At 37.6% G+C, this 25,271-nt stretch overlaps 5 protein-coding genes and 1 pseudogene across 7 annotated transcripts; 2 read left to right on the forward strand and 4 right to left on the reverse strand.

Moving 5' to 3' along the window:
- Nucleotides 1-1,736: 1,736 nt before the first annotated feature.
- sri-75 lies at nucleotides 1,737-2,796 on the reverse strand (annotated as a pseudogene). The gene is made up of 4 exons: nucleotides 2,641-2,796; nucleotides 2,296-2,424; nucleotides 1,885-2,103; nucleotides 1,737-1,844 (listed from the first exon to the last, which is right to left on the reverse strand). Coding segments are annotated over exons 1-4 (612 nt in total).
- Nucleotides 2,797-4,020: 1,224 nt separating this feature from the next.
- sri-74 (Serpentine Receptor, class H) lies at nucleotides 4,021-6,345 on the reverse strand. Its single transcript, NM_061898.4, has 5 exons — nucleotides 6,052-6,345; nucleotides 5,337-5,465; nucleotides 4,746-4,964; nucleotides 4,192-4,616; nucleotides 4,021-4,147 (listed from the first exon to the last, which is right to left on the reverse strand). The coding sequence occupies exons 1-5, from the start codon at nucleotides 6,205-6,207 to the stop codon at nucleotides 4,102-4,104; spliced, it is 975 nt and encodes a 324-aa protein (NP_494299.1). The 5' UTR covers nucleotides 6,208-6,345; the 3' UTR covers nucleotides 4,021-4,101.
- A 587-nt stretch (nucleotides 6,346-6,932) lies between these two features.
- sri-36 (Serpentine Receptor, class I) lies at nucleotides 6,933-8,794 on the reverse strand (the record flags this gene model as incomplete). 2 transcript variants are annotated; one of them, NM_001420587.1, is made up of 5 exons in its annotated part: nucleotides 6,983-7,128; nucleotides 7,170-7,482; nucleotides 7,712-8,053; nucleotides 8,107-8,250; nucleotides 8,642-8,794. In NM_001420587.1, the coding sequence occupies 5 exons, from the start codon at nucleotides 8,792-8,794 to the stop codon at nucleotides 6,983-6,985; spliced, it is 1,098 nt and encodes a 365-aa protein (NP_001407516.1). The 2 variants fall into 2 exon arrangements, with proteins under 2 accessions (NP_494300.1, NP_001407516.1); NM_061899.2 differs by lacking the exon at nucleotides 8,107-8,250 and having other exon boundaries at nucleotides 6,933-7,128.
- A 484-nt stretch (nucleotides 8,795-9,278) lies between these two features.
- Nucleotides 9,279-10,094, reverse strand: F33H12.7 (FBA_2 domain-containing protein). Its single transcript, NM_001129138.5, has 2 exons — nucleotides 10,049-10,094; nucleotides 9,279-9,803 (listed from the first exon to the last, which is right to left on the reverse strand). Exons 1-2 carry the CDS (start codon nucleotides 10,063-10,065, stop codon nucleotides 9,362-9,364), a joined length of 459 nt encoding a protein of 152 aa, NP_001122610.1. The 5' UTR covers nucleotides 10,066-10,094; the 3' UTR covers nucleotides 9,279-9,361.
- A 610-nt stretch (nucleotides 10,095-10,704) lies between these two features.
- Nucleotides 10,705-12,955, forward strand: sri-39 (Serpentine Receptor, class I; the record flags this gene model as incomplete). The annotated part of the gene is made up of 3 exons (NM_061900.4): nucleotides 10,705-10,857; nucleotides 11,129-11,889; nucleotides 12,771-12,955. The coding sequence occupies 3 exons, from the start codon at nucleotides 10,705-10,707 to the stop codon at nucleotides 12,838-12,840; spliced, it is 984 nt and encodes a 327-aa protein (NP_494301.3). The 3' UTR covers nucleotides 12,841-12,955.
- A 10,721-nt stretch (nucleotides 12,956-23,676) lies between these two features.
- Nucleotides 23,677-24,980, forward strand: F33H12.1 (BRCT domain-containing protein; the record flags this gene model as incomplete). The annotated part of the gene is made up of 6 exons (NM_061902.2): nucleotides 23,677-23,702; nucleotides 23,747-23,897; nucleotides 24,101-24,261; nucleotides 24,309-24,465; nucleotides 24,508-24,741; nucleotides 24,789-24,980. 6 exons carry the CDS (start codon nucleotides 23,677-23,679, stop codon nucleotides 24,978-24,980), a joined length of 921 nt encoding a protein of 306 aa, NP_494303.2.
- Between the last annotated feature and the right edge of the window lie 291 nt (nucleotides 24,981-25,271).

Genomic DNA, 25,271 nt, shown 5'->3' on the forward strand with positions numbered 1-25,271 from the left:
AGAACAAAATAATATACAAACAAGAGACGAAAGAGCCAACAATGAGGAGAGCCGTGAGTTTATTTCAACACACATGGCCGAGTTTTTCACTCGTCCCTCAAATTGACGGCCGTGTGGCGGTGGCCAAGTTTTTTCGCGGCCACGCCGTAAAAATCCGATTTTCCAGTGTAAAAATGTCTGGAATTTCAAATTTCCACTGAAAAAATGCCTGAAATTTCGATTTTCCACAGTAAAAATGCCTGAAATTCCAATTTTCCAGTGTAAAAATGTCTGAAATTCCAATTTTCCACAGTAAAAATGCCTGAAATTCCAATTTTCCAGTGTAAAAATGTCTGAAATTCCGATTTTCCAGTATAGAAATGTCTGAAATTTCGATTTTCCAGTGTAAAAATGTCTGGAATTTCGATTTTCCAGTATAGAAATGTCTGAAATTCCGATTTTCCAGTGTAAAAATGTCTGGAATTTCAAATTTCCACTGAAAAATGTCTGAAATTCCGAATTTCCAGTGCAAAAATGTCTGAAATTTCGATTTTCCAATGTAAAAATCTCTGAAAATCCGATTTTCCAGCGTAAAACGTCTGAAATTTTGATTTTCCACTGTAAAAATGTCTAAAATCCCGAATTTCCACTGAAAAAATGTCTGAAATTCCGATTTTCCAGTGTAAAAATGCCTGAAATTCCGAATTTCCAGTGCAAAAATGTCAGAAATTTTGATTTTCCAATGTAAAAATCTCTGAAATTCCAATTTTCCAGTGTAAAAATGTCTGAAATTCCAATTTTCCACAGTAAAAATGCCTGAAATTCCAATTTTCCAGTGTAAAAATGTCTGAAATTCCGATTTTCCAGTATAGAAATGTCTGAAATTTCGATTTTCCAGTGTAAAAATGTCTGGAATTTCGATTTTCCAGTATAGAAATGTCTGAAATTCCGATTTTCCAGTGTAAAAATGTCTGGAATTTCAAATTTCCACTGAAAAATGTCTGAAATTCCGAATTTCCAGTGCAAAAATGTCTGAAATTTCGATTTTCCAATGTAAAAATCTCTGAAAATCCGATTTTCCAGCGTAAAACGTCTGAAATTTTGATTTTCCACTGTAAAAATGTCTAAAATCCCGAATTTCCACTGAAAAAATGTCTGAAATTCCGATTTTCCAGTGTAAAAATGCCTGAAATTCCGAATTTCCAGTGCAAAAATGTCAGAAATTTTGATTTTCCAATGTAAAAATCTCTGAAATTCCAATTTTCCACTGTTAAAATGTCTGAAATTCCAATTTTCCAATGTAAAAATCTCTGAAATTCCAATTTTCCAGTGTAAAAACCACTGAAATTTCGATATTTTACTATAAAAATGTCTAAAATTCCATATTTCCAGAGCTCCTCCGCGATCACAAAGCCCTCGCCCATCTCTTCTACATGATCTACCTCAACTGCGGGCTTTTGTCAGGTGAAGTGAACAGCAACTCGACTATCAATAGGCTCTGGAACCTCACCAAAGAGTTTTCGGTTCGGAATCTCATGAGAAAAGACTTGAAGCAACTGAGCAACGATCTCCTGGAGATATCAGATGCATTGGATTCCACTCCGTTCATTACCCAATCACAAGAAGGCTACATCGACTACGCCCCAGTCTACACTGCATTTGACGCCGTCGCAAGGATCAGTGAGGTCGAGGCAAGCGTTCGGAAGACACTTAAGTCTCAGAATGTGCTGGAAAAGATCTCACTGATCAGTGAGCACTCATGGAAGGCGCTGGATGAGAGCATCAAGGAATTTATGGACTGTAGACTTCATGTAGACCACAAAATTTGGCAGGTTCGAGAACTGTATATAACCTTGCGGATAGACCTATAAAACGCTTATAACTTTAATTTGTAGTTATTCTTACCTCCATGATATAAATCAACGCATTTTCCCGACTAAGGCTTAGGGAATTCACACACGCGCAGATGAAAAATGGAAAAATCAGACAAAATACGTATAATGCGTTTATTGTGCATTTTGGGAAAATATGTTTGTTCAATAAAATCGCAACTCCTTGATGCTTCTTTACAAAACATACGATTAAGCTCTCTAGTTGGGTTGCGGCCACAAATGCAATACTGACCTGCAAAATTTGACTAAAGAACTGCCAGAAGCTCAAAATATAAAAAAATTTTTAGTCAACCGAATGGTACTAGATAATTGGAATTTTAGAACTGCTTGAAAAAGGCTCATTCTACAAAATTTCAACCGATTTGTAATGCTAACATAATTGACGAATATTCCAGTTTCCGAATTTTTGTGACAAAAAGTTTACCGCGCCAGTATTTGCTGGAAGACCAAACCATGTGAATAATACACCGTAAATATGTCCTGCAAACAATGGGAAAAGCGGAATTGGCTGCACGAGAATCGTAAAATCAATATCCGTAAGAACACAGGAAAGCTGAAAATAGTAGTTTGATAGTACTGAAACTAAAACTCACGTGGTGTCAGAGTGTCCCATATCGGTTTGATCTACTAGACGTGTCTAGATGCATGAGTTCTCAACTAACTTTGCATGGTTAAGTAGATCAAATCGTTATGGGACAACCTGACACCACGTGAAACAGATAAGTGATAACTCAGTCTTACACCCCCATAAGAAACTATAAATAAGTACCTGAAATAATAACAAATAATACTTAAAATTCCCCAACCGATTGGTGTTAAACATCAAGAAATAAATTCCAATAGAGTTTAGAATAAATGAAGTCAACCCAATAAAATGAAAGTAATTCAAAAGCCAATGCGGATCGGAAAAATCAATGTCCTCCATTTGATATGAGCTTGCATTCCTCTATATCACTTAGTTTGTGGTCTACTTTTTCACCTGCCATTGTGAAAAATATCTTTTCATAGAACCGCATGAGTAAAGAATTTCAACAGGTGAAAGTTCACGGGGGGAATCTGCAATAGTTTTCGGTATTCCATTGTTTATTGTCTTCTAATTAAATTAATTAATAATTAATTGAAATTATTAATAAATTATTAATTATCAATTGAAATTAATTAAAGTTATTAATTAAAATTAATTGATTTATTTGTTTTTAAACTTTAGAAAATGATAATTTTAAACTGAAAAATTACTTTAAAAACAAAAAAAAATGGAATACCGAAGATAAATCGCTTAACTCTCCCTCTATGGAAAATACAATGGATAACCAGAAAAAACGACACTGAAATTGAATTCGAATTTGAAATTACTTTAGATGAAAATTAAGATGGCGATTGTAAAATAAATGACTGAAAATAGACCCTAAAAACCGAATATAACTATTAAAAAATTTTAAAAAATTTTCTAAATTATTTAAATGGTTTTTTCAATTTTTCAAAAATCAAAGAAACTTAAATTTAAATTCCCGCGCAAATGAGTGACGTCATTTAGATATTTTAGCGTTTTCCAGCTCAATTCGTCTGATTTTGGGAATTAAAATTTAATTCGGCCGTTTCTTTGAAAAATTTAAAAAATCATAAAAAAATTTAGAATTTTTAAAAAAATTTTTAACAGTTATATTCGGTTATTAGGGTTATTATTTTCTATTATTTTAAAACAAAATGTTTTTTTTACTCTACTCCACCTTAAAAAATGCTAGTTTGAAAGGAGATGTGAACATAAATCTGCCAAAAAAATACTAGAAACAAAATAAGATTAATTTCTGCTCGTTGATTGCTCATAAAGGTAAGTGTGATTTTTTATTGCATTACCATGAATATTTAATTCTTTCAATCTTGTACCCCTATTTTAGCCAGGATTTTTTTATAATTGTAACATAATTCAAAAGAGTCAGCGGAAGCCAAGATAACTGACAATTAGTTAGAGTTCCAACTATGTTATTTTTTTGAGAAAAATCAATTCAAATAGTTGAATTGTTAGCGGTAAAATACTCAGTAATGAGGTGATGAAGTGAGCAAGTTGTAAGAAGGCTCGTCCGAACCGCCAACAAATTTTGTTTGCAAACCTTTGAAATCAGCAAATTAGAATTGAAGAAAATAATTTATATTATTATACGAAAACAACAAAAACTAGAAAACAACTATGTGTAATGCGAGCATGAAGTCTCCAAATTCTGAGTTTGCATATTCAATGTCCCATTGAAGAAATTGGAAGAGTTATGTTCACTTTTGTTCTGAAAAACATTTTTTTATTATCAAATTGGCATCAATAACTTACTTCTTCAAACCCTTTGCGATAATCTTGGGATATGGCGGAAAGAATATGAATAAAGAAATCATGTTAACTGACGAATGACTTGCAAACCAGGCAAACAATAGTTCAGATATTAAATTCATGTATGGAATTTCAAAAACTAAGACTAGAAGCAGTAACCTTGGACCAAGCAGACACAACACTGCGGTTATGAACTGTATGATCACACTTCGAAGCGCTTCATTGTGCATTTCATATGTTAGTTTTGAGATTCGAAGCTTCAAGTGAGCCATCATACGTACAACATCATAAATGAATAGAGATAGACACGCAAATCCTAAACTACCGGCTATAAAAAGCGCTGAGATAAGTAGTGTTGTATACGGAGATTTCACGTAGACCACAAAATTTGGTAGCTTCGAAAATTGCAAATACCCTTTTGGATATACCTGCAAAATTGTATTATATATGCTCAGCATTTAGCTCTAGCTTCTTTCCCAATTTTTGTGGCCCAAAAAATATTAACTTGGATCAGAAGTGAGCTAAACTTGGGCAAGAAGCTAGACAGCTTGCCTCACCTCTTTAATATAGACCAGCGCCTCTTCTCGACTGAGACTGAGCGAATTTACCCATACACACATAACAATTGGGAGAATAAAGCACATAGAATATAGAAAATTTAATATGAACTTTGGTACTTTATGCGTGTTTAATAGAATTGCAATTCCTTGATGTTTCTCCATAAAACACACGAGTAGGCTTTCAATTTGGATTGCGGCCACAAAAGCAATAGTGACCTGAAACTAGGTGCTATTTACTAAAATTTAATTTTTAAAAAATCAAAACTTGATTATCTCAATGATCTTACTAAGCAACTGTCAGAAGGTGCCATAAGCCATGTTTTTATATTCGTTTTTATTTCGAAAAACATTTATATCTTTGAGTGAGTTTTGTGCTGGAGTTTTGTAGCTTGACATTTACAGATTACCGATTTAAAACATGACCTACCAAATGGTACTCCGATGGGCACTTCTGCCAGTTCCCTAGTTAGTCGGAATTTTTAGAACTACACAAAAAATGGGTCTTTCCACAAAATTTTGACCGATTTGTTATGCTAAAATAATTGGAAAAAAATCCCTTTTTGGAATTTTCGTGTGCAAAAAGTTTACCGCGCCAGTATTTGCTGGAAGACCGAACCATGTGAATACTACACCGTAAATATGTCCTGCAAACAGTGGAAATAGTGGGATTGGCTGCACAAGAATCGTAAAATCGATATCCGTAAGAACACAGGAAAGCTGGAAATAGTAGTTTAATAGTATTGAAACAACTAATGTCAACGTTGAGAAAAAACTGAAAAACCTAACTAGGGAGCCCCGTAAACTTATGGTGGCCGATTTGCCCAAAACGTATGTCATTTGAAAGTTAATACTGTAAGATGTAAGAATATAATTTCTATTTTTGTCCAATACCCCTGAGAATTTAGAAAATTTCATTTGAGTCCATACACTTGACAAAGTGGTAACTTCAAAGGTCCATAATAGGAGAACCTTGACAGATAGAGCAAAATCTCGAATTGAAAATCTGTTAATCAGAACACGCTCAACAGCTTGTTAGTTGACAACTTTTTCCTATCTTGCATTACTGGAGAGTTATAGCTAGCTTAAGCGACACTCAAATAGAATTTTCTAAATTCACAGATTTATTGGGCAAAAATAAATATCATATTGTTACATCTGACAATGTCAGCTTTCAAATGACATACTATTCAAGAAAATCGGCCCCTATAAGTTGACGGGGCTCCCTAGTAAGCCTGAGCCTAAAACTAAGCCTGAGCCCAATAGTAAGCTGTCTACGATAAATAAATCGTATTTAAATAAATACCTGAAATAATAACAAGTAGTACTTAAATTTTCCCAACTGATTGCTCATAAACATCAAGAAATAAATTCCAATAGAATTCAGAATAAATGAGACCAATCCAATAAAATGAAAATAATTCAAAAGCCAATGCGGATCGGAAAAATCAATGTCCTCCATTTGAAATGAGCTTGCATTCCGCTACGTCGCTTAGTTCATGATCCACTTTTTCACCTGGAAGTGTGGAAATAGCCTGTAGCGTGATAGAGACGCATTGGTGAAAAATGTCGACAATCGAAAGTTCACTTCCCTACGTCACACGGCATTTGTAGTATCTGATGTATGAATATTTGTAAAGTTGAAAAGGAGTATCTTGAATTTGGAAAATTTTTAAAAAGCAAAGTTCATGTGCTAGAAATCCAGAAAAAACCGCACTAAAGTTGGCTAAAAATGAATAAAATTCGATTCAAATTTTGAAAAGAGATGTGAGCATAAATCTGCCAAAAAAAGACTAGAAACAAGTTAGGTAGATTGATTTCTGTTCGTTGATTGCTCATAAAAGTAAGTGTTTTTTTTATTATTTTGCGCATTACCATGAATATTTTAATCTTTTAATCTTTTACCACTATTGCCAATTGTAACATAATTGTAAAAACAGTGTAGCGCCAGCCGAACTCTTATGCCAAGATACCTCACAATTAGTTAGCTTCAGAGAGTTCCAACTATGTATTTTTTTTTTGAAAAAAATCAATTCAAATAGTCGAATTGTTAGTGGAAAAATCAACAATTAGCGCGAAAAAAAGCGTTGTGAATTGGGGGAAAAATAAAAATAAAAAGTAACCAGTACCTACAACTAGCATTGTTTTTCAGATAACTACAGGGTGAACCATAATTATAGGTAAAACTTCAAACTGATAATATTTTATTGTACATATGTACGAATATTTATATTTTATTAAAACATGGCTATATTTCTAACTCCAAATATCTCCGCCGACTTTCTGATTACAAATTTCCTATATGGGATTGTAAAAGTTATTAACACAACCGCATTGACAGACGAATGGAGTCCACCAATCGCTGCAGCCCCGTTAACCAGATCTGCAATAATCTCCCGTTTTATGTCGGCTGCTGAATCCCACCTTGACCATTCTCAATCTTTGCATACATAACGATCATCGCCGCGGTTACCGGTAGAATACTCAGTAATGACGTGTAAAAGTGAGCAAGAAGGCTTTTCACAGCATTCTTATACCGGGTATAGCTGTTCGATGAGATTTTCATTTTGAGCTTTTTGAGGATTTTGAGCATGTCAATTGTTGTGTAGGTCAGCACAGTTCCGCAAAATAATGAGCCAATTGAGCAAGTTATAATACCAAGAGTGGCCCAGGTGTTTTCAGTGTAGATTACAAAATTTTTAAGAGATTGGAACTGGTCGTAGTAGTCGGGGTACATCTTTAAGTGGAAATTTAAAATTTCAGACAAAACTAATAATTTGCCGAAGTTTCAGAAAAATTTTCAAAAAATAAAACATTTTTGGCTGAAAATTTAAATTTTTTGCATCAAAAAATATTCAGATTTTTTTAGAAAAAAAAATCTTTTTGAAAATTTCCATAATTGAAAATTTGAAAAAAGGTGAATAACAGCGACCGACGTCTCACAGGCGTACAAAAAACCAGCCTACCTCCCGGACATACTGCATTTGAAATTCCCGCTTCACATCCATCTGAGTAGCAAGAAAATAGTAAGAAAGTGCAATAAATATTGCAAAAACCGCTAACAAATTATAAGTCCCATCATTCAAACGATTCGCTAGCTTTGAAATTTTCCTATGCTTCCAAGCAAAACATATTGTAAGACAAACTATTTCCGATATTAGGAGGCTCGTCCAAACCGCCAATAAATAATGTGAGTAGATATTGAACACCTTTACCAAGACCCCATTGCAATACGCAGCCATAATCGGAAAAAGTGACATTGGCTGCATGAGGAGTGTAAAGTTGATATTCGTTATGGTGCATAGGAACTGAAAATTCAAAATTTCCTGTAGACATTTTTACAGTAGGAATACGGAATTACAGTTATTTTTTTAATGGTAATTCGAAACTGCAGACATTTTACGACAGAAATTTGAAATTTCAGACATTTTTCAGTGGAAATTCGAAAAAGTGACATTGGCTGCATGAGGAGTGTAAAGTTGATATTCGTTATGGTGCATAGGAACTGAAAATTCAAAATTTCCTGTAGACATTTTTACAGTAGGAATACGGAATTACAGTTATTTTTTTAATGGTAATTCGAAACTGCAGACATTTTACGACAGAAATTTGAAATTTCAGACATTTTTCAGTGGAAATTCGAAAAAAAAATTCAACATGGGACAACCTGACACCAGGTGTGCATAATGCCTTTTACACTGGAAAATCAAAATTTCGAACATTTTTACAATGGAAATTTGGATTTTCAGACCTTTTTATAGTGGAAATTCAGATTTTCAGACAGTTTTACTGTGGTAATTTGAATTTTCTGTCAATTTTTCATTGGTAATTCGAAATTTCAGATATTGTGAAACTAGAAACTCGGAATTTTAGACTGTTAAGGCAAAAAACCCCACCTGGAAAACCAGTAACAAATATCTAATCCCATCGATTTTCTCGCTTTTTGCAATAACCAAATAACTTGTCCCAAAGTTAATAATCAGTGAAACAGTTCCAACAATGTAATAGTACCTGATAAGCCAGACAGGGGTGGTGAAGTTTATCGTCATTTTTTGTAGAAAAGAGTGAAAAAATGTGTGGTGGCTAATGAGGAGTTGCTTGCAACATTCATCATTAGTCAAGTTTTGTGAAAACAAATAATGACGTAGAAAGTAGGAAGTGAAACCAAAAAAGCACCAAAAAAGAAGCAGCGGACATTTCACGGGTGTTACCAACTGGTACCAATTTGTTTGAAAATATTGTTAGTTGATAATTGTGCAATAAAGGGAAATACCGCTGACGTGAGGGATGCGCTAGTTGTGCAGTAAGTTGCAACCGACTCCTCCTGGTTCTCATAAAAATGTTTTTGGGTTCAGTTGTAGCAGCTGATATTTCACGGGTTTCTTGCATTTTTACAAGTTCAGTATGTACAAGCGGCCTACAATCATATATTCTTCAAACAGGTAAGCCAAGCAGCTGGCATCTCATGGGTTCCTAAAACTGGCTTAATTGCGAATGCAGCCGACACCTAAAGAGTTTGGTCGTTTTTTAAATCGAAGTTATCTTTTTATTTCCGACAAACTTTCAATCTCGAAACAGACAATATGAAGGTTTCGCATAACGGGTCACACTAAAAATCAATATTTATTTAAATGACAAAGCACCGCTGGTTTCCAGTTCTCGTAGTAAACATCACTTTCTACCAAAACCCTATGTAAGGGAGTCTCAACAATCTGCACCTGATCCCAACACTTGTCAAAAAAGAATTGCACGTTTTCTGTGTTGCTGCTTGAGTAAAAATGATTGGCTTTAATTGATCGATTTGGAATAAGCTTTCCAAGTTCTTCCAGCCAAACTTGATCTATAACTGCGTCCACACGAAAATTTTCAATATCGAATTCGGTCAAAACATATGCCAATTGGGGGATGATTGCCTCCATGTTATCATCGTAAGAGTATTTATCACCAATTTGATAAGTGGAGCTCCCAGAGCTCACTGAGAATAGATAATCCGCACCGGAAAGGTCTACTTCTTGAAGTTTGTGCTCTAGGGTCTCAGGTAGATTTTGAAAATCGTTTCTGAATGTTGTGAGTTAAAAAATAAAAAAAAAGACGGCTGCCCCCAAAACCGTAAGACGTCAGTTGCTAAATTAATAGAAACCTGGAGGTGTCGGCTGTTTGAGAACTGAAAACATGTCGGACGGTACAAAAAAAAACATTGATCAATTGGCAGTGGAAAGCAACCGACGCCTTACGGGTCCCACAAAGTTAAACGTGCAGCCGACTTCTCAAAGGCCATAGCAAAACCAAATAAAGTAACTCACGTGTTCCAAAAATCCATACTTTTTTGCTGCTGCTACGTCATTTTTCGAGAAAGTCACTGAAGACGCCAAATTTTTTGGAGAGCAAATATATATATACTACAACCCTAAATGAGGAAGTCACAAAATTTCACAATCAGTGCTATTTCGAAATGATAAAATATACATCTTATCAGTAAAAACATCACTTGTTTTGCTTCTACCCTCTATAATATTATACGACTGGATATGATTCAGATTGACTGTGGAACTATATGAATTCAGTGACCCACTAGACGTAATCCTACAGTAACCCTACAGTTCACAAACCACTGCCACATTTTTAGGAGCATCACGAGATGCTCTTGCGATGAGTCAGCAGTTAATTGATAAGAAACATAGCGTGTCTGATGATGATAATGAGGAAACAGTGACGTCATTAAAGTAACAATAACAGTTTGTAATAGGTATCCAAAAGTAACCCTACTAAACTTTCTAATAACAAATTTAGGCTACAGATACAGAATCAGCACAGCTTCTCAACCAACACCACATTTTGCCGCACGTCATCCTCCACCTGTGTAGTGATCCATTTTTCACGTGTCAGATTTTCTGCCAACTCTGAAAACTCCTTTTGTTCTACTTTTCTTGTTTCCAGTTTCTTTTTCAAATCAAGTGACATGTCAGTTGACTTCGATGTACCTCTCTGGCTATATATTTATTATCAGTTTATCGGAACCGTATCGTTGTTTTTGAACTTGTTCACAATGTTGTTGATATTGTTCAAAAGCGAGAAAATTGACGTTTTCCGGAAGTCATTGCTAGTTTTTCAGGTAATAAAGAATGTGAGCTTAATTTTAATCATAAGCCTAAGCCTAAGGCCCTAACTAAGCCTAAGGCACTAAGCCTAAAGCGTAAGGCCTAAAGCCTAAAGCCTAAGGCCCTAAGCCTAAGGCCCTAAGCCTAAGGCCCTAAGCCTAAAGCCTAAAGCCTAATGCCCTAAGCCTAAGGCCCTAAGCCTAAGGCCCTAAGCCTAAGCCCCTAAGCCTAAGGCCCCAAGCCCAAGGCCCTAAGCCCAAGCCCAAGGATCACTTTCATTTCCAGGCAACCTGCACTGTCACCGACATCCACTTCACCTTCCTAATGCAACCTCTACCCCTAATACCTATCATGGCGGGCTATTGCGTGGGCTTCCTGGCAAGATGCTTTGACGTCTGGACCCATTATCTAATAGCCTTCGTCGTTGGGACCATAGTGGCCCAGCTTGAAAGCCTAACATTTTGCTTCGTAAAAAAACATCAGACTATTGCAAATATCACCAAAAAACATGTGATCTCGAAGAGTGTCGACGATGCGGTCACCTGGTTTATGCCGTTTTTTCCAGTTTTTGGATATCTCGCATTTTGCAGTGCTGGCATGAAGAGAGAGGAGCAAATGGATTATGTCAAGCTGCACCGTCCAGAGTATGTTCTGGAATTTTCTGATCTACCGAATTTCGCAATCTATGAGCTGAACTTCTGGCTCTACCTTGTCATTTGTTTCGGCTCGCTTGGAGCAATTTTCTGTGGAGCTGTATTCACTTTTACCACTGTTGACATGTTCAAAATGCTGAAAAGATCACGGCGAAAGATCTCGGTGTCCAACTTTAAAAAACAGCGATCTACGATCAAAAGCCTCCTGGCACAATTTGCGGCTTCATCCCTTCTTCTTATTCCGCTCCTTTGCTTTTCTCTAGTTTTATTGCTGAAATTCGATGGATCCCAGGAAATTTGTAATATAATTTTGATGGTTTTCTCTACAAGATCATCGGTGAACGCGGCGGTGCTGATTGCAACTACACCTCCATTCAGGAACTTTGTGTTGAGGTGAGCCTTCAAATTTTTGGAGAAAAAACATTTTGGCGGGAAATTCAAATTTTTCAATCAATTTTTTAGCGGGACTTTCAAATTTTTTGATAAGAACAAATGTTTGGCGGGAAATTTCATTTTTTATCAATTTTTTTCAGCGGGAAATTCAAATCTTCTGAGAAAATAATTTGGCAGGATATTCAAATTTTTTGAGAGAATTTTATGAGAAGAGTATTTTGGCGGGAAATTCAAATTTTCTGAAAAAGTATTCCGCGGAAAAAACAATTTTTGAGAAAATATTTAGGAGAGAAACTCAAATTTTCTGCGAAAAAAAGTTGGCCAAAAATTCAAAATTTCTGTGTAGTTTTATATGCAAACATTTATTTTTTAAATCAATTTTTTTTTAGCGGGAAATTCCAATTTTATGAGAAAATATTTTGATGGGAAATTCTAACTTTTTAGAAAATATTTAGGCGGATAATTCCAATTTTTGAGAAATTTTTTTGATGGGAAATTGTAATTTTTCAGAAAATATTTTGGCGGATAATTCCAATTTTTTGAAAAAAAAAATTTAGCGGGAAATTCAAATTTTTTGAGCAAAAAATTTTAGCGGGAAATTCAAATTTTCCCATTTAAATTTTTTGAAAAAAAAAACACATGTATTTTTGCGAAAAAAAAGCGGGAAAAATAAAAGAAAAATTGGCGGGGAAATTAAAATTTTTGAGAACACATTTTGGCAGAAACTGTAAAATTTCTGAGAAAATATTATAGCGGAAAATTGAAGTTTTCTGAGAAAAAAAATTTGGCGGGAATTTCAAATTTTTTGAGTAAACATTCTAAGCGGGAAAATTCAAATTTTTTGATTTTTTTTTGGAAAAAAGTTTAATCTCTAATTTCAGGAAAAACTCGACAAACAACTTTGCAATCGCCACAGTGGCTATTTCGATGAGTCGGACGTCTTTTACCTAATCCTAATCTAATATGAATCAATTTTTTTGATTGTAAAATTAAAAAGTATTTACATTTATTGGAACAATCTTAAATTCCATAATTTATTTCATTTTAATTTTAAATAAACTTTCTAAATTCAAAATGTCAGAAATTTGGAAGAAAAGAAGGAAACGTGAACTTGAACTCCAACAAAAGTACAAATGAATTGTCATCAGAAATTATTCATTTCGACAATACTACTACAACTGCATGAAATAAAAATAGATTTTTAATGATTATAATGGGTAAGTTGACATCTGCCAAATGTAAAAAATTAAAGTTTTTTTTTTCAGATTTCCTTCACATTATTCTCTGGGTCTCCACATTCTTGGGTGAGTATCCTTAAAATTTTTCGGTCAATTTTTTAAATGAAAATGAGTATATTCATATGTTTTTGCAACAAGAATTTCAAAAACTCAAAGTAATTATTGAGTTTTTCAGTGGGAAACTGTAATTTCTCAAAAATATGAATATTATTTAAAAAAATGTTCTTAAATTGTACCGATTTGCCGGAAATTTTCACGGGAATATGCAGATTTGCGGAAAAAATTTTAATTCCGGCAACTTGCGGAAACATTCAATTTCGGCAATTTGCCAATTTGTGGGAAATTTTGAAAACGGACAATTTGCTAATTTTCCGAAATTTTTAATTCCCGCAATGTGCCGGTTTACCGATTGATTTGCCGGAAATTTTCAATTCCGGCAGTTTGCCAATTTGCCGGAACTTTTCAATTCCGGCAATTTTCCGGTATACCGATTTGCCGGAAATTTTCAATTCCGGCAATTTGCCGATTTGCCGGAAATTCCAATTCCGGCAGTTTGCCAATTTGCCGGAATTTTTCAATTCCGGCAATTTGCCGGTTTACCGATTTGCCAGAAATTTTCAATTCCGGCAATTTGCCGATTTGCTAGAACTTTTCAATTCTGACAATTTGTCAATTTGCCGATTTGCCGGAAAAAATAGTTTGCCGCCCACCACCGTCATAAGGAATTCTAAATTTTTGCATTTCAGCTACCATCCACGGTTGCTCCAAGAAGAAGCGTCCGTCTGAGCCAAAACCAAAACCTGCAATTATCAAGGGGGAAACGCCGGCTCCAGTGGCAGCGAACAAAAGTAGTGACGGGGAAAAGAAGAGTAAGGAAAAGGAGATAAAGAGCAAGGAAGAGACAAAGAGTAAGGAGGAAGTAAAGAAACCGCCGATGGATTTCTCAGAGGCTCTGAAACACGAGAAAACTTACAACAGAGATCTGACGGTTGAGGAAGTCAACAAGACTGTCGAACAAAAACCTGAACCACCGATCGTTCTGAAACCGAAGGGCTCGACGACTACTGCAAAGGAGAAAAGACCAAACTTGGACCCAACAATCAACACAATTGAAAACACAGAAGATGAACTTGTACCAAAAAAGCGTCCCCAAACCGACTCCGAGGAGGAAAGAAGTCTGATTAGATTTATTGAGAAGATGGATATATAATTCGGATCCGAAAAGTAATTGGAAAAATAACTATTGAAACGTGAATAAATATTTTGAAAAATGATACATCTTGTACATCTTGCAAAGTGCGAAAATGTGCACGGTTCATCAAAATAATTTTAGGACGGCATTACAAAAGTGCCATTCCCACCAAGGGTGTCATTTTTCGATTTTTTTTTTCGAACTTTTTTTTTCGTCAAATTTTGAACGGCTGAATCGGCAATTATTCACCGATTTTAGTTTTACACAATTATTTTTCTCATATTTTCCGTTACCAAAATTCTGAAGAGTTACTGTGACTGTGACTAAATTGTTTGTTTGTTTTCCCGGCCCTTTTTTCTTTACCTTTTTTGGTACTTGTCACGGTGTGGATTTTTTAACAAAAAATCAAAAAAACATGTTCCAAGAATTAATTCATTCTTAACCATTGTGTGACACGTGGCATTTTTTTGAGTTTTTTTAAAATGGATTTCAGATGTTTTAAATCAGCCAACTTTCAGCTTTGTTTCAGTTTTTCTTAAATTTTTTTTTGGATTATCAAAGTTGACAGCATTTTCAAGGAAGACCTAAAGAAAAAACTAGAACAACACATTTTGAAATAGAGAAAAACAACAACAAAGTATGTATATCTTGCGCCAGGAAAAGTCCTCTAACTGACCACTGGGCCCACAACTTTTTTTAAAAATTTAACATTCTAATAATTACATGCCTGGTTACAATACTAACATATTTTTAAAATTTTTCTATGTCTAGTTTTTGAGAAAATGTAGGTAGTTGTGAAAAAATGGTGGTTCCCATAACAGGGAAAGGATCTCGGAGAATCCTCAGAAATCTGTTACGTGATAACATATATTTGATAGATGATGATTACAGTTAATCACTCCAAAAAAAATTAGCTGTTTTAGAGTAAGTTCAACCAAATTACAAAGTGCTCAATTTGTCTAAAAATGCCCTTCTTTTGAACATCAAAAGTTTTGATTTTTTGATTTAAAATATGAAGACTTTTTAGTCAACTTTAAGACGTTGTAATTTGGCTGAACCTGCTCCTAAATAGCTAATTTTTTGGTTACTGTGACTGTGACTAAATTGTTTGTTTATTTTCCCGGCCCTTTTTTCTTTCCCTTTTTTGGTACTTGTGTATTATACCCCCGCCATTTTAAAAATTAATTAAATTTCCATTAATTTATCCGTATTTATTAAACGTGATACCCATTTTTCTTGGTAGGCTTAGGAATGGGGTATAATACACAAGTACCCCTTTTTTTTTGGGGAAAAAATTCGTAAAACTTTTTTTGACGGTGTAGGAGAGTTGAGCTCATTCAGAAAATTTCCGACTCGGCCGACTGGTCTGTCAGCTTATCTTTAACCATTACAAAGAGCTGACAGACCTTGGACAGACTTTGGGCAAATCTTGGGCAAGGAGAAAATATTTCCACATTTCTGTCAGTTCGCGCATGCACAACTAATCATACATTTATCGCCACACCGCGGACCCGAACCAATGCACCCTTTTCCCAATTGTTCACCTGCCCATCCTCTTACCTGTGAAGTCCTCCTCGCGCGCGCGTAAACATGGGCTATTCAATGTAAAACCAATATCAGAGTACTGTTAAGTTGTCAGGATAAGGAGCTGAATCGACAACATTCTGCTCTTACCGAAATGCTGTTGGTTATCACTATAATGTTGTTATGGAGAGATTATTAGTAATAAATAATATGACATTCTATTACGTGTTTATCCAGAGATGAGAAAAATCGCCATATCTGCCGCGCAAATGAACCCACGGGAAGAGACAAAACTACTGTAGTTTTTAAAAAATTTGTGTAGATTTACGAGCTATTGCGTCATCGTTGAATTGAATTTTGAGCCGCAATTTTTAATTTTCAAGCGTTTTTCTAATTTTTTCTATTTATTTTGCGTTTTTTTAAAAGATTTATTTAATAAACCAGCCGTTCGCACGCGCCAAGGCGCGTGCTCCGTCTGGCTTGAGATTTTTCCAAAAATTCACATAAAAATTATTGTAGTTTCTAGATTTTTAAAACATATTTTCAGCTTGGTTTTTGAATTTTACAACTTGAGGTTGAAAACAGCATTGAAACAAATGTCATGTTTCGGATTATCAGTGAGAATATGAGATCTTCTCTTATTGAGTTTCAGTTTTAAATATTTGGGAACAAATCGTGAATTTAATATAATTTCAATTTAAAATTACTTTCTTGAATAGTGTTTGTTCAAAACTATTTCACTTTGACAAATAAAGAAATGTTGTATATTGTTATTGGTCGAAGTTCAATCGCTTCCAGCATGGCACAGCTGGTAGCGCGCGCGCCATTGGCGCGCGGACCTTTTGGTTCGATCCCCGCGAGGGCAAAAAAATTCTAAAATAGCAAAAGTGTTGCTGAGAATGGTCAAACTACTGGAGATGTCTAGCGAGACCCAGATAAGAGCAGAGGTGCTTCTGAGAGGGTTGGTGATTCAGGGGTAGTGCGAGCACTATCTCCTGTCTCTTATGTGACACATTGTTGTGTTTCTGTGGTTATAATAATACTCCCTCCCCCCATACTCCTACATATGGGGGCGAGTGAGAAGGCTGGAGTTGTCGAGCGAGACCTCAGAAGAGAGCTGAGTTGTCTAGCGAGATAGCAGAGAAGAGATGAGTTGTCGAGCGAGACCTCAGAAGAGAGCTGAGTTGTCTAGCGAGATAGCAGAGAAGAGATGAGTTGTCGAGTGAGACCTCAGAAGAGAGCTGAGTTGTCTAGCGAGATAGCAGAGAAGAGCTGAGTTGTCGAGCGAGACCTCAGAAGAGAGCTGAGTTGTCTAGCGAGATAGCAGAGAAGAGCTGAGTTGTCGAGCGAGACCTCAGAAGAGAGCTGAGTTGTCTAGCGAGATAGCAGAGAAGAATAATAAGCTTTATTCAAAGAACTTCATTAAAAACGATATTGGTGACAATATTAGAACTGGATTTTACAATAAGACCTTCTTTGGTACGAACTCTTGATAGAGCAACATATAGTTGTCCATGAGTGAAAACATCGGTGGGAATCCAGAGACCGATTTTAGAAAAGGATTGTCCTTGGGCCTTGTTGATCGATAATGCAAATGATAAGCGAACTGGGAACTGTGTGCGCCTGAGTTGGAAAGAGATGTTCTTATCATCATAGCAATCGATTCTTGGAATGATTGTGAAATGTCCTTTCCTCTCGCCAGTTGCAAAGCGACATCCAAGTGAGTGACTGGCCAATGTTTCGACAATGAAACGGGAACCATTGCAAAGGCCAGCGGAAACATCGAGATTCCTGAGCAGAATGATCACTGAGCCTTTCTTCAGCTTGAGAATATGGGGAGGAAGAGATGATGGGGACATCTTGTTGAGAAACTCGGTGGGATAGTGCATAGTATCCGCTTGATGTTCCACGATCACTTCATCTCGTGACAGATAGATTCTTTCCTCGCCAACCATTCGATTGTGAACATCGTCATTCAGTTGAGCAACGTCGACGTTCTTAGGTGTAAGGATGACGTTGTCACATGGATCAGACGTGGTTGGATCGATAACTGCTCCGAACACTTCCTCGACGATTTTGTGATCGCACATGACAGAGAGTGGGAGTGTAACCTTTGAATCAGAGTCATTTGCAGAACCATCGCCAACATTGAGGAGGAATTGGATCCAATCCGAGTCTCCAGATGTTACTCTCATATTTGAGATGAGATGCAAAATTTGAAACTCTGTCCATAGTGGTGATCTTTTGATGCATGCGTCTACTTGATCAGCTCTAGAGCTTCTCTCCACCACAGGTAGGATTTGGCGAAAGTCTCCTCCGAGGATCAGGATCTTCCCACCAAATGGCTGATCGATCTTTGTGAGATCCCTAAGCAGTACATCGACCGTGTCGAGGGCTGTCTGAAAGTTGAATGAATGATTTGATTAGTACGATCAGAATCACTCTAATACCTTGGGAACCATTGATGCTTCATCCCAAATGAAAACGTCGTTCTCCGCTAGCTCTTGTGCTTCTTTCAATTGCCTCTGATGAAGAGAAGACTTGCATTGATTTCTAATATCAAGCTTGAAAAGGGAAGCGGATGTTCGACCGAGTGGGAGTAAATTGGCTGCAATTCCTGTCCACGCCGTACACGCTACCTGAAAATATGCAGTATTGAAATAACTTTAGTATGTTTGGTTGAAAGTTTACCTTCAGTCCTCTTCCAACACAGATGTTGTACAGAGTGATGTAGAGATAAGTCTTTCCGCTCCCTCCAGGCCCATCCAAATAGAAAAGACGGGGTAGCGAGGCATCATCTAATGCAGCAAGGATCTGGTCAGCTGCACGTTTCTGTTGATCATTGAGTGTCGCAAGGAGCCTATTGCCTTCTGATGCACATTGAGCAGGGTTGACTGTGTCGAGATCGATTGGTGGCGGATTGATAGATGGTTTGGTGACATCGAATCTTTTTCCAACCCTGGAAAAATATTATAATCTACTTTTGAAAAAAGCTCAAAAGATACCTTTGAAGGCGACTTTCGATATCAAAATATGCAAGTGCCTCAGCCTCTTCTTTCCCTGCTCCAGCATGGCGAAAATCCTCAGAAAGATCCCACTTCACGGCATCCCAAAGTGCGTTCAGATCGTGAACTTCGTTAAAAAGAATGATAGCGACAAACATTGAGCGAAGAGCTGCGGGCACTGAGCATCCAGCCCACTCTTTCAAAGACTTCAAATATTCGCTGTCATCATTCAGAAGTCCTTGAGCTTTTGCTGCTTCCACATAAGTTGCGTATACCACTGGAACATTGTTCTCGTCCAAAACAGTACGAAGATCTTCGAATGACGTCGCTCCTTTGATGTTCAAAAGAAGAATTCGAAGTGCGTATCTCTCGGTTTCGTATGGTGGGACAGTGTACATTCGGCCTATCTGCCTTGTGCCTCTTCCTCGAACCTTCCAGCCATCCTTTTTCACAAAGGTGAAGTGCGTTGGCATATCCATGTAGAAGAATTGGCGTGAATCAACAAATGTCGAAGGGATGTTCCCGCTCTCCGCAATATCCTTGCTCTTTTGGTTGATCTTAAACCAAGCTGTGAGAGTCGTGTCGGTTTGTGATGAAGATTCGAGTTGTTGTGTGGTGACACTGGCTCTAAAGTAGATCGTTTGGAATCCTTCGAGATGCACAGCGAGTCAATAAACTGTATCGGACTTCTTTTCCAGTTTGAATCCCAAGATGTGGTGGATTGCCTCGGGAACACAGACGTATCGAGCATCTAGATGCTCTCGGATCTCATCAACAACATTTCCATCTCCACGTACATTTTGGATGATGTTGAGTGCAGCACGGTCATGTCCTTTGTAGACATATTTGAAGAGATATTTTACAGCTTCGATGAATCCACAAATCTCGACATTCATGTGAGCATTGTAACGGAGCAGAAGCCATTTGTTGTATGGAACAACTCTCCTGTTATCGAGATGTTGGGTGCCATAATCCACATATCGTCCATCATCCCTTCGACGATACCCGGGATATCCATCAACGTTGAGAGTGGTGCTAGGATGAAAATCCTTCGGATACCTTTTCGAGCAGTGCCCATCAACCATGCATGGCGAGTGAGGATTTTGAGCACCACATGGACGATGCATCATGGCGGTGGTCACAATGCGATGAAGTTCTGGCTCGTTGTCAGGATTTGGAATCTCAGCTTGCACAATCTTGTCGATGTCCTCCGAGGTTCGTGGCTTTGAGTTCTCTGCCATAGTTAACAGCATGTGTACATGAGGAAGACCTCGTTTTTGCCATTCGAACACGGAAATGTATGCGGCAACATGTCCGAGAATATCCCGATTTAGAAGATCGTCAAACAGCGCATCTACCTGGAACACAATGAAGAAAGTGATGAGTTAAATATAGATCTTCAACTTACTTTTAGCTTGAAGACACGGGCAATAAGGTCTGGACGATCAGATGCAGATTGTCGCGGACCGAGGTTTTCAGAAATCTCTGTCCATGCAGGATTACACGTGAAAGTTAAAAATATATCAGGCTTTCCGAACTTCGAGACAATAGCCATCGCGTCTTGAAAGTTTTGGACCATTGCTCGGGGACTCCCTGGAAAAGATGATGGAAGAACGATGCGTCTTCCTGGGACATCAGTATCTCCAGCAATATAATCCTGAACCGCATTGTAGTTGGCGGCTTTCAAATCAACTTGATGAGTTCGATGATAGTTTAGCCTGTTTTGCTCGATCTGCAAAAACATGATTATTTTGTGAACATGAGATCATGTATTCTTACCTTTACCCATGAGTCTACTGCAAACTGTTGAAACAGGGCACGCCCGTGATGCAGTGGATTGAAAACTCCTGATCTCTCCATGAGCAGGTAACTGTAGTACATCTTCTGAGTAATCCTTCCTTGTTTCTTCTCCGATGGTCTCTTTTCCAAGTCAGGATGCCATCCGTCGGTTCCATTTGGAAACAATACAGGATATGTGAGAGGATCGCAGATCCTATCGATATCACGAATCGTCTTAAGTCCTCCTCCTCTTGGATGAACAGCCAAAGAGCGAGTGGTTGGCACTTCATCGTCTTCGCCCACAAAAACAACTGCGACTTCATTCGCTTGTGGCAAGTTATAACGTCGTGGATCCTTAGTTGTCGAAATATCGAAGATCAGTCGAACGCATCCCGGATGTCGTCCTTCCTTTGCAGCTTCAGAATTTTCTTTTTCTTCAACTTCAGCCATCATCTTGTATGCCTGTGCATATGGATTGGTTCTCAACAGAAGACTGCTCAATTCAGCCATAACAGCAGGATCACAATCGGCATTGGCAGGATTTCCAAGCCTCTCGTCTGTTGCTTGATCAGTGTCCAGGATGTAGATCTGTCCAAATGCTGGTCTCTGGCCTGGATCCGGGTGAAGTGGTCCCGCAAAATGGTAAACTTGACCGTGGATTTTGAAGCAGTATGGGCCGCGGCCTCTCGGAACATCAAGTTGTGCACCCATCGATGCCATTGCGAACGATGAATTAAACTGTCGGATGTTCTTCTGGAAGTTACGGGCGTGAGAAGAATCATCGAGGAGAAGATGTCGTAGTTCATCTGGGTAGTTGGAGAATCGATCTTGAAGTGTGGTTGTTAATCCGAAGTTGCAACACATATTGATATGATCGTTGGATGAGGACACCTCTCCTGAAACATTAAATTTCTGTATGATGCTAGTATATGTTATTAGTTATGAAAAAAAACCAATCTGAAACTCAGAATGGAAATAAGAAGTAGAAGTTCACTAAACTTTGAAAAAATGTATACCTTGAAAGAATCTGGCATTGCAGTTCTTGCACACACATCTCATGTTTCCAAGGTAGTTGGGATTGGCAACAGATGACGTATCGTGTGTTTTTGCTACTTCATTTCTTTTTTTCTTCATCCATACTCTTTTTTTATATTTCATCTCAGCCTTTTCCTCTTCTCACATTGAAGCTCGTTTTTCCTTTTTTCTTTCCCAATCCATCCTGAGTCTTGATTCTGATTCTTGCGAAGTTTCTCTTGAACGACGTTCTCTCTTCCATACAGCATTTGAGTTGTCACTAAAACTGCTTATTGGTAAAATTCCACGAGCATTCAAGATCCTTACCTTAATGTTCTGGAACGTGTCCTCCTAGAGACGGGTTCTTGGGATGTAGAAGGGAAATCAGGCAGGTTTGTTGGTTTGGTATCCATTGCTGAATCGGGTAGAGTTGTTGGTTCCGTATCCATTATTGAATCGGGTCGACTTGTTAGCTCGTTATCCATTGTTGATTAATAATGAGAAAATTATAATTTTCTTCTCCTTATATAGAATTTTTTTGGAAGATTCTAGAAGTTTTGGGTCTTGAAACGAATTGGGTTTTAGAAGGACAGATTTAATATAGTTTAAACTTGTAATAATATAAATTAAAAATTGCACAATGAAATAGTCAAAATTTAAATTTTGCACACTACATTGAAAAATCCAGAAGTTTCTAGATGGTTGTAGAATCTTCTTGATTATATTAATGGGTAGTTCCTGTGATGTCTTTATCAGTGACGTCATCTTTTGTGACGTTATTGGAACATTCTCTTCTTTTTCTGCAACTTCTGGAAGATTCCAGAAGTTTCTTTTACTGTAATGGGCGGAGCCTATGACGTCACATTCTGTGACGCTGATATATTTGGCGTCATCACCTATTTTTTTCCGAATGTGAGACTATATAGGTGTCATCATATGTGACGTCATAATCTGTGACTTATTTTTTGTTACGCCAGTGATTGTGACGTCATCAGAATTTTCTGGAAGTTTCTCCAAAATTCTAGAAGGTTCCAGAATTTTCTGAAAATTATATTGGGTTCAGCCTGTGACGTTTACTTAATGTCCTCATCATGTGTGACGTCGTCAAGTGTTACGTAATCCGAGATATCTAGAAGTTTTTCGAAATTTCTAGAAGATTCTCGAAGTTTATTGCATGAAGTTTTCCTCTTCTATAGGTTTATTAAATTCTAAACAAATGTGCCGGTATGTGGCATTGGTTGTGTGCGGGAATTTGGTGTGAACCTTCTGTGGTTCAAACTATCTTCCCCTTCATACTTTTTTTTTCTGTCAAACAAAGTTGAATTTGACTACTCCGACAAAATTTCTCTAAAAATTTGAATTTCCCGCCATAATTTTTCACTGAAAATTTGAATTCCCGCCAAAATTTTTCACAGAAAATTTGAATTCCCGCCAAAAAATTTTAAAGAAAATTTAAATTCCCGCCAAAAATTTTCAGAGAAAATTTGAATTCCCGCCAAAAATGTTTCAGAAATTTTGAATTCCCGCCAAAAAATTTTAAAGAAAATTTAAATTCCCGCCAAAAATTTTCAGAGAAATTTTGAATTCCCGCCGAAAAATTTCAAAGAAAATTTAAATTCCCGCCAAAATGTAGGGGTCTCGCCACGATGGGTCTCGCCACGATGGGTCTCGCCACGATGGGTCTCGCCACGAAGGGTCTCGCATCGATGGGTCTCGCCACGAAGGGTGACTGGCCCCGCCCACAACTCTCAGTGACTTTAGGGGTGACGTCACAGACTACAAAGACTACATAGACTACAAACTATGGACAGACCCACACTATTTTTTTATATATAAGTAATGATAATGATATGATCACATGTTTGTCCTCTTAAATCCTTTGATATTCTTTTTTGCCTTGTCTTCAAAATGTGAACGAATAAATACATATAATATAAATTATTTTCTTCAATTCTGATTTTCTGATTCCAAAAGATTGCAAAACCGCCAAAAATATATCCCGGGATCAAAAAATCTTGCGTTGAATCTCAATAAAATGCTGGCTTTCGAGATCCTTTCCAAGTAAGATTCTCTACGACTTTTCCTCCAAATCACGTGAATTTCAGGTCTGGCATGATTGTATCGCTAGACTGGTTAGTAGGATGTTTGGATGACCCAACTCAAGTGGATTCTGACTGGAAGTTCATCATGACTGGTATACAATTTGAGAACAAGACACATTACGATACTAAATCGATTCCGATGAGACGAATCGAGGTCGGCTTTACTTCGAGCTTGATTGGACTCGTTTGGCCTGTGATCCGGCCTAATGGGAATGAATTCCTGCTTATTTTGACTGAATCTGAATCGATTTACCAGCCCGCCTTACCGTACCACTAAATAACCCCAGCCTTCTAGAGGAGTAATACTAGCAAAAATTTATCTGACAAGCTTATTTATTGAGGCTGCTCTGACTGCAGACTACATGGCTTGTAATTTCAAATTCCGATTTCCACAGCTACCGCCCCGGATACCACAATCTCAACGACTTCACCCACTTTGCCGCAATCCCTAATACACCTGCATCCAACGTCTTATCCCTTGACTTAAGCAAACTGCTGGTATTTGAAGCCCTCGCCAAGTAAGCTCAAGCTCAATCTTTCCTCTGGATCCATCTGATCATTACAGGCCTGGCATGATCGTGTCCCTCGATTGGCTTGACGCGTGTCTGGATGACCCGGCTGCGGTTGATCTGGACTGGAAGTTTGCATTGACGGATGTTTGCTTCGAGAACAACACGTACGCCAATGCGATTACGAGAATGAAACGGGATCTTCATAGAAAGGTTCGGGTTTCTGCATTCTAGTTGTCCATAGCATAATTTCAGAGACCCCCACTCTTCTACGGTTTCAACTTTACGATCCTTCCCACCACCAACCGTCGGATGCAAGCTACCCGTGAATTTTGGAACCGGATTATCGAAGGCTTTGGCGGGACATGTTCAATGTCTCCGATTCCTGGAGAAGCTGGAAAGATCCCTTATCATCTTGTGAAGAGAAACTTGAAGGTTCCTTCGGCCTCCATCGACAGTTCCGTCGTTCTCTACTTCAATGATAGTGTGGTAGGTGACAACTTCAATAAATTCGACTTCTAAATCCAATGTTCCAGCTTCACGAAAAATGGACATTTGCTAATAACTGCATCTCATTCCTCGGAATGGGGTGGCTTGTGGAGTGCATCGTCCGCTATCGACTCATCCCATCGGATCATCCGTCGTTGAAGTATGAGGCTGATCCACAGTACCTGCCCGTGATCTTCGAGAAGTTTGCAGCTGACATGGAAGAAAACTCGCGGGGCTGATACTATGTTTTTTGAATAAAGAACCTGAGATCATGGACTCCGTATTGTCGCCGCTTAAGTCGCTGCGCAGTCAAATTCGTTATGGAGTACGCTTGGCTGCATTGTCGTTTTTGGCGTGAAATTCTGGAAGTTTCAGATATGCAAGCGCGCTCTAGTGCATAGGTAAACTTTAAGTTATAAGCCATGTAGTCTGTAGTCAGAGTAGCAAATAAGCTTTTTAGATAAGTTTTCGCTGGTAATAGTCCTCTAGAAGACTGGGGCCTGTGAGTTACTCCAGAACTGAAACCGTCT

Source organism: Caenorhabditis elegans, chromosome II (genome assembly GCF_000002985.6).
Source record: "Caenorhabditis elegans chromosome II".
NCBI classification, from domain to species: domain Eukaryota; kingdom Metazoa; phylum Nematoda; class Chromadorea; order Rhabditida; family Rhabditidae; genus Caenorhabditis; species Caenorhabditis elegans.

Excerpts from the sequence above, each read along its gene's own strand:
- sri-74 (NM_061898.4), bottom strand. The coding sequence starts at position 6,207 with ATGGAGGACATTGATTTTTCCGATCCGCATTGGCTTTTGAATTATTTT. Across the intron at positions 4,965-5,336 it reads TTCCAGCAAATACTGGCGCG|GTCACTATTGCTTTTGTGGC; the intron begins GTAAACTTTTTG and ends ACCTAGTTTCAG. Across the intron at positions 4,617-4,745 it reads CGCTGGTCTATATTAAAGAG|GTATATCCAAAAGGGTATTT; the intron begins GTGAGGCAAGCT and ends ACAATTTTGCAG.